This window comes from Dufourea novaeangliae, unplaced genomic scaffold, assembly GCF_001272555.1.
Source record: "Dufourea novaeangliae isolate 0120121106 unplaced genomic scaffold, ASM127255v1 scaffold228, whole genome shotgun sequence".
Classification (NCBI taxonomy): Eukaryota; Metazoa; Arthropoda; class Insecta; order Hymenoptera; family Halictidae; genus Dufourea; species Dufourea novaeangliae.
The window spans coordinates 3,812,111-3,820,261 of record NW_015374150.1 but is presented as its reverse complement, the minus strand read 5'-3'; the positions used below and the strand labels follow the sequence as shown (position 1 = coordinate 3,820,261).

Sequence of the window (8,151 nt, the reverse complement as noted above, 5' to 3'; positions counted from 1 at the left end):
TTTTCATACTATTTTCCATTGCTTTTTAATATTTGTAACGTTTGCAACTTATTAAAACGTTTATTTCCAAAAAGAGAAAAACACGGTACAAACAACGAAAAACGATTTCCAAACGGAAATAAGAAAAAGCATAATTGCTCGAAAGTACATCTCCTCGCTGATTTCGAAAAACAATGTTAATTGAAGAAAATTTTACGCAATCGTAATGATTTTCTTTTCGAACGATGCGTCGAAGTATCAACTTTTAAAACATTTCTACAGTTTATAAATTAGAAGCAGTGCTTTCTATTGAAATGAAAAAATCATCATCTACTGCAGAAACAGGAAATTATTTTTTGGCCAACCCAATGTATCAAAAATCACCCTGAGCCCCTTTCCATCGCAGATTTCTATCACCGTTCCTTTACCGCGCGAAGTATGCGGGCAAAATTCCGAAAGTCTGCCAAGACGAGCGTGGAATGCGCGAGGAACGTCAGGTCCCCTGAACCATTTTGCAATTCCTCCCATAATTTTGCAGGCTCGTCGAATTACATATCGTAAGCAACGATACCTTGCGTTCCGTTAAAGTCGAGTGTTCTATTAGTGAGGATATATCGACTGGTTCTTCCGACAATGACAGCAGAATCACGATAACAAAATAACAAAAGTCTTCGAGCTCGACTATATTACCGACGAGTATACCCGCGTAATTACGACGACGAACGAATGAAAGACTAACGGCGACGCGTGCGAATACGTCCATGGTGGATGGAACAAGGGGGATGCTAACTTGTTGCGTCCGTTCGAGCGTAGACACCGATGACGGACCATTGTTTGTAGGTCGAGTGGACGTTAGATATGTCTGTCGGATAGACGAACGAGTGGGAGAAAAAGAATCTGACCTCAATTGACCTGTTAAATGATGAGGACCAGTTAACTCGTCATTTGGAAATGTTTTTCGTTGGGCAAGACGAGTTAACTCGCCATTTGGAAAGGCTTCTTTACTGGGTAAGACGAATTAACTCGTCCTTTGGAAATGCTCCTTCGCTAAGGCAGGACCAGTTAATTAGTCATTTGACAGTGCTTGAATTTCAGTCATCGTCGTCTGACAAGACATGTTAATTTGTTACTAATGTGAGAAAAGTTCCGGCCATTGCAAAAGAACGTACATATCGCAAGCATACTGCAAAAATTCGACCAAGCATCAAAAGTGTAATATTTTAGCTCCAGAGAACAATTGTCACTTTTTCTGTTCGCAGTGGGAATATGATTTGTGACAGTCCTTTGTTCTCTTCGAGGAACTACTGTCCTTGAGTTGTGTCACTTTCGTAGCAAAAATGCAATGTCATTTCTGTTTCTTATTCCTACAGAAACTGTGTATCCTCAAGAGTTCTGTCGTTTTTCTCTTGTCATAGACTCGAACTAGCTCCCCATAGTTATTATTAGATGCACCCATAAGTTATGCATTATTTCTTGAAGAAATCAGTATTCGTTTCTAGGGAAATCAAGGATCTATACTGTTACATTTACATTCATAATAATTTTCCAATACCCGACACTATTTTTAGTCAGTGAAAAATTGAGCAGGTACTTTACATTTAATATATATCGCCTCACAATTAGAAGAAATAAATGGACTACTTATGGGTACACCTAATATTATTCTTTTTATATTAAAAATAAAATTAAGACGTATTCATGTCTCTTACAGACGAGACGAGACGATCGATCTCATCTCTTGCCATTTATCACTGACCAGGTAGAGAGGAAGCGGTCTTCGATCGAAAAATGTGCCGGATCACAGGTGAAGGTCTAATTGGATTCTGAGGTTGCAACCCTTATCGTATCTGAATGATGATTGGATATCGAACGATTGACGAGAGAGAATTCGTGGAAGTCTTGTGCTCGGTTCTTATAGAACGAAAGATATGAATCTGGTGATTTTTCCGCGTGTTCGTAAAATTTGTCCTTGATGACGGAATGGGGATTACGGTTCGAATGGATTTTTATATGGGCGGGATTTAATTTAATGCACGTGTCGGGGACGATTATAGCCGGTAATGAATACTCTAATATACCAGAGATGTGAAAGTATGTGAAAATGGAATGTCTAAAGGTCAGAGAAAATTGCATGAAAGATGAGGTTCTATCACTGGACTGTTATTAAACTTGACACTGACTAATCTAAGTGACCTAAATTGACGAGTAAAACTATAGATATTAAAAGATCTAATTTTCATGTGTCAAATATTTATTAATATTGTTATCATTTAAAGTTCGACTTTAATAGTTACAAGATCTCTTAAGTGTTCATTCATTGGTGCGTTTACCTTATCTAGAATTATAGTAATTCGTTTATTATTTTTCATTTCGTGTTATGATGGATTCTTGAAATAAGAAATATAAAAACGTGTCGTTATTTTCAAGTAAAACTCAACCTCGAGGGTGACATTACTCATAGGCAACCGATACTTCTATACCACGGTAAGCACACCAATACTAACACGCGATGCCAATAAATCTTGAGACTGGTATCGATTGTACGCGTGAACCAGCCACCGAAAATGCGTAGACCTTAAAACCCATTATTCGTGTTGTGTATCGGTTCGCGTGCTTCTTTTCGACGAAATAAATATAAACTTCGTTATCGATAAATCGTTGAAAAATACTCCTTGGGATATATATATGGAGCAATTTAAAAATACACGGTTCATTATTTCACGATATTAATTTCAAAGAGCTTAAACCCTTCACCGAATAAATCCCCCACGACGTAAAACAAATACTTCAGCCCTAAATAATTGTCTCATGCTTCAAAAGACACGAAAAATAACTGTACTCCATCGACTTAAAAAAAAGCTTTCATCCTTTCGAAATAAAAATTTCGAGTTATTTATAATTCTTCGAAAGTCGGTCGAACTCCGAATCCAGGTGAAAGTAATTAAAACCGAAGGATTACTCTGCTCGTATCTAATTTAAATCGGAGAATCGAAATCTTGCAGGTTTAATTATTTGTCGCTGCAGAATGGCGGTACACGGAGGAATACTTCGGTTCCACGCGCAAATAAACCCCCCGAAGCGTTGTATGCCGTTGAATCGACTCGTGCTCCGCATACACGCGTTCACCTTTATCTCCTCCCCTTCCTTCTTTGTCTGGAAAATTGGTCCGCGTTAGCGTATACCTACCGCGTTAAACTTTGAATTAAACAGCTTACTCGCGGAATAAATTTGCGTCTCGGCGAGCGTTGCACGCCTCTCAGACCTTCTGTACGCCGTTTCGTGTAAAATCAAGAAGGGTTTTAGGCGTCCTGGAGGTCGCCGGGATTAGAACGACGCTTATCGGCGATGCAGAAGTGTACACGTGCGCAGATAACGCGGGAATTTAAATAGACTCATTTTATCGGGAACTGAATATCGTTAAACGATGTAAATGGGTATACTGCAGTCAATAACCTGATTTCCTATGCACACTATAAAATAATAAGATATTACATACAATAATATATAAATTATTAACACGTATGTAGGTAATATACATATGTAAGTATTTTACCAGATAATAAAAATTATTATTAATTTGTAAAATTATGGTCGACCCCAATTTTTTGGCCAGGAACTGTATAAAAGACTGTGTAAATTTTTATATAAAAAGACAGACTTTTTATGAACAAAGTCTGGTGAACACATCAGAGCGAGAATTCCGAGACACTTTGACCATCCAGGTAAATCGGTGTACTTGTTCTCGCAATCGCCACTTTTGCTCGGTGATCAGTCTCGATAGATGGTCGCCTCCCCTCGCTCCCTATCATGCATTTACTGTGAAGGAGCTCCGTGCCAGCTCGGATTTACCAGCTTGGAAGGAAACGGTACCTCGACAACCTTGTTCCAAAATTCTCCTAACCTTCGGAGGAAGACTGTCTGTCCAGGTTGGTGGAAAAAACCAAACTTCTTCCAGTCCTTCATCAATCTTCTCCTACCCACACACTGACCATCGTATCCACGGTTATACACACAGATCCTCTTCGTCCTCCGACCTGAAGGTCAACCGTAAGGTCAACCGTAAGGGAAGGAACACAGATCGTGTTACGTAATTAAATGAATCAGTAGCTCTGTGATTAAAGTAGCAATTGAAAACCTCATCAATTCATGTAACACTGGCACATAACATTAATAACTGCATTTTTTCGGTTTTACATGTGTAATTATTTCGTTAATATTGTTATTGTTCCACATTGATTATAATATACAATTAAAAGTGAAATGTACTATCGATTAATTGCAGTAGAACAAGCTAAATAATTAACGTAGTGGATACTCCCATGAATGTAACATAATTCTGCCTAATGTATATTTAATTATGCTACTGAAACTTGTTTGTTATACTTGACAGTATTATTCGTTAGATTTTTAATTTTAATTATGAGCTTCCGTTATATTATTTTACAAATTTCCATACCTTTATATATTTTTACTACTTCTCTTGTCGATACAGTTTTCGTTGTACTTCTTTTACATATCTCTATGCCCTTATTTATATTTCTTATTCCTTCTGTCAATACGAAATTGTATTCACAGTCCCAGAGGTCGCGAATTGTACCTTTCAAATGAATACACACAAAAGCCGAGAAATAATTTGTACTCCTTTTTTGTTACCGTTCACAAACGATATTGAATTTCCACGTCAACGATTGTCTCGTAGGCGTTGGACCATTTTTCTCCACGGAAATATATACGTATATTGTTTTTTTCCAAAGGAAACCTTATCAAAGCGATGTTCAATTTGTTGTCGCTTTTGTGTCAGTAATTAAAAAGAAAAACTGGATCTTTCCAGGTGCCAAGGCGAGGCGCGGAACAACAGATGCCGGTGGGTGGAAGGGTCGCTGGAAAAGTCGGGATTTACAGTTCCCATTACAATGGTAATGTAAACAAGAATATTATTCTATAAAAAACCATCACTTGTAAACATTTTTAGATAAATATTTACAATAATTCATTTACTTATCGGTACTGCTAAATTAGGATATTAACATTTTTTTGATATTAACTTTTTTACTATGAATTTTATATGATCGAGTATTCTATAAATGCATAAAATCCGCAGGCTATTGATACCATATTAAAAAATCATCGAAATCGGAGGGGGCTCCTTTATTGTAAATATTTACTCATTTCTACATAATCTCTGCTTATTTATCCTTTTTAGCTTCCAGCCTTATCACCATCATTTTCAGAATAATTGTTCTGAACAATCTGGCAGTCTGTGAACAAATTTGTGAGCCATTGTTATTACGTGTGCCCGTTGTACACATCGCAATTTATTGAACACCGTCCACGAAATTTTCTCCATATCCTGCATATTTACGATAGCAACCGGATGCACGTTTCGATATTGAAATACGTGTAACAATTAAACGATTCTACGGAAATCGGATAATAAAATAACATGGTCCCGTTGGATCGTCTCGAACTTGTATTATTTATGAAATTTTATCACGTATGTAATATAACGAAATTAGATTCGTAATTGCCTTCGTCGATAAATCCAACGAAACCACAAGTTTAAGTTTTCCCCTCCTCAAATTCGCCAGTCTGAACAGAGAAACCTCAACGGTTTAAGATTCGAGAATCTCAAAGGATTCCAGAGTTTCCCTTCTAGTGTGAAATTAATACCAGAACCGAAAGTTGGCTCAGCCACCCTAACCAGACACCTGAAAGAACCCAATGTATATACTCTCCCTGGAACAAATATAGTAAACGATCCCCTTAAGCGACTTGGTATACAATGTGTTCCACCTAACGTGAGCACCGTAAATATCAGATTTATGATTTTCCGAAATAATTATCGTAGTTGCTTTATTATTTAAATCTACTTCTTTACCATTTGTCGAGTTTTCGTACTCAAGATCATGTAAAGGTCACAATACTATAACTCATTGGATTGGTTTTGACCTTAACTATTACGTCAAGCTGATAAAAATATGAAGTTCCATTTAAAAAAAAAAACATCAATGACCTTGATTGTATTTACTGTTTCCAACTAAATAATACTTTCCCCTCGCATTTTTTTTTTTTGTAACTCTAAAAACAAGTGAGATATTGAAAGTGTTCGCGTTACTTGGGACACCCTTGATAACAGTCAGCCAAGTAAACGTGATTCCCGCCACGAAAAACTCCGTACAAGCTATCATACCCCAAATTTCTGGTCAATTCCGTCACCCTCGCGTCGTCCAGACACGATAATTTTTAGCTTCCAGTCGATTTTACGACCATATTGTTGTCTCGTCTACCGACATCACCCAAACCCGATCTTTATAGGGTCCACTTTAACTTACCAAAAAACGTTTCGCCCACAATTTAATGTATTGATACTGATTCATGGACATATTCGAATGTCCCCAAACACATAATGTCGGGCGACGTCGATGTCGGTGAAACGTTTATTCGATAAGTTAATGGTGGGGCTATCTTTATGGTCCACGGAACGATCAGTCCAGGTTCTTTCTTGAATGCAGATCAGACGACAAGCAGGGACTCGACTAGCCTTCGTCTAAAGAATAATTCACGATACTATTAACTTTCTTCCACTGAGGGTGAATTGATCCAGAAAAATTGAAAGAATGTTTCAGGGAATCATTACTTTCGTTCCACTGAGGATGAATCGATCTAGATCATTTAGCTAACATATCCCATTTCATTTGAGATAGTTTATAGAATAATTTGACGCAACAATCGACCGAATAACTATTACTGTCTAACCACAGGAAATGTTCGAAGTTGTAAATTTGCATTTTCTTCAAAATCAAATTTCTCGAAAACTAAGGGTGCCGACTAAAAATCGTTTGTTTCTTAAAACGGCTACTGAAGTCCAGATGGCTGTTGAACAGTGTTATCAATATTACTATCGATAATTCTCCACCACCAAAACCTGATCATTCCACGGGCCATAAATGATCCCGAGCCTGATCATGAATCGCCGCCGAGTGCACCATCACGTTTACAAAAATAAATTCAGCATACTTTCAGGCAAAGGCTACAGCGGCATAAACGAGGAGATCATCTGGATAAGCATCGGTATGGGGATCACGATCGTGGTATTGATCACCATAGCTCTATGCTACATCGCCCGCGAGAAGTGTCGTAAACGTCACGAGGGCTACTACACGTCCTGACGCACGCTGACCCCGCCCACGTGGGCCTCATGGCCCTTCACGCCCCCGACGCCGAGCGTGTTCTTCAGCCCGACTACATCGAGGGGCAAGCCTAGGGCGTACTACATCACCGTCTAACCGCGTCGAAAACCATCTCCCCACCCCTCCCTCCGCCTTCCATCCTCTTCCCCCTTCCCCTCCCATCATCCCGCCCCTCCCCCCTCCATTTGGTGACTAATGACGCTCCGTTTCAGAGGCGAACGAAAAATCGACCCCTCCCCCTTCCCGCCCGAAAACCCATCCCTCCTGTCCCGTTCCCGTCAACCTCTATTCTACCGCAGATCGCGAGCTCACGCGGATCGTACGGGAACGAGACGGGATTTTCGTACTCGAGAGAGAATTATCGCCTCCGAGACGACCGTTCTCCGATGCACCGAACACGGAGTTGATTTATCGCCCCCGTGTAAATATCGACGCGAAATAACTTGGTGAACCTGAGATAGTCACGTGGGAGAATCGTGACACCGGGAGAGGTGTTCCGGGAGCGTTTTATACTGGGTGAGTCTTGGGAGAAATGGAACAGATTCTTGGATCGTTGAATGTTCGTCCTTGTTCTTAATCATCATCTGGCATTTTTATAAAAGGAGAATAGTAGGAAGGATGTTTAGAATGTGAATCTTTGTTTTCGGTTTGTTTTAACCTTCCTAGACTCGCGTGATTTTTCAGTGGATACCCAGATATAATTATATATCTAATTGTCTATAATTATATAATTATATAAATGTCAAACCCGATGGAAATTTTATCTTCTATTGCACTTCACATGGTTCTTTATGTTATAAATTATTAAAATCCGCGGTCTATAAATAACGTTCCATGTGTTTTTACCCTCAGATCCAAGAAGGACGTGCGTGCTGTTCCATTCCTCGCGACTCCATCCCCCAATACGAACTTGAATCAAGAAATATCTCGACTGAATTCTGTCTGTGAGCGAAAAAAGAATAAATGAATCTGTATATTTTCT

At 39.0% G+C, this 8,151-nt stretch overlaps 1 protein-coding gene across 1 annotated transcript; it reads left to right on the top strand.

The window, feature by feature from the left end:
• Positions 1-4,837: 4,837 nt before the first annotated feature.
• Positions 4,838-7,190, top strand: LOC107191769. Its single transcript, XM_015580871.1, has 2 exons — positions 4,838-4,895; positions 7,003-7,190. The coding sequence occupies exons 1-2, from the start codon at positions 4,838-4,840 to the stop codon at positions 7,146-7,148; spliced, it is 204 nt and encodes a 67-aa protein (XP_015436357.1). The 3' UTR covers positions 7,149-7,190.
• The last annotated feature ends 961 nt before the right edge of the window (positions 7,191-8,151 follow it).

What these genes read in the sequence shown, in the direction of transcription:
- LOC107191769 (XM_015580871.1), top strand. Translation starts at nt 4,838, where the DNA reads ATGCCGGTGGGTGGAAGGGTCGCTGGAAAAGTCGGGATTTACAGTTCC. An exon ending in TTACAGTTCCCATTACAATG is followed by an intron (nt 4,896 to 7,002) that starts GTAATGTAAACA and finishes GCATACTTTCAG; the next exon opens with GCAAAGGCTACAGCGGCATA.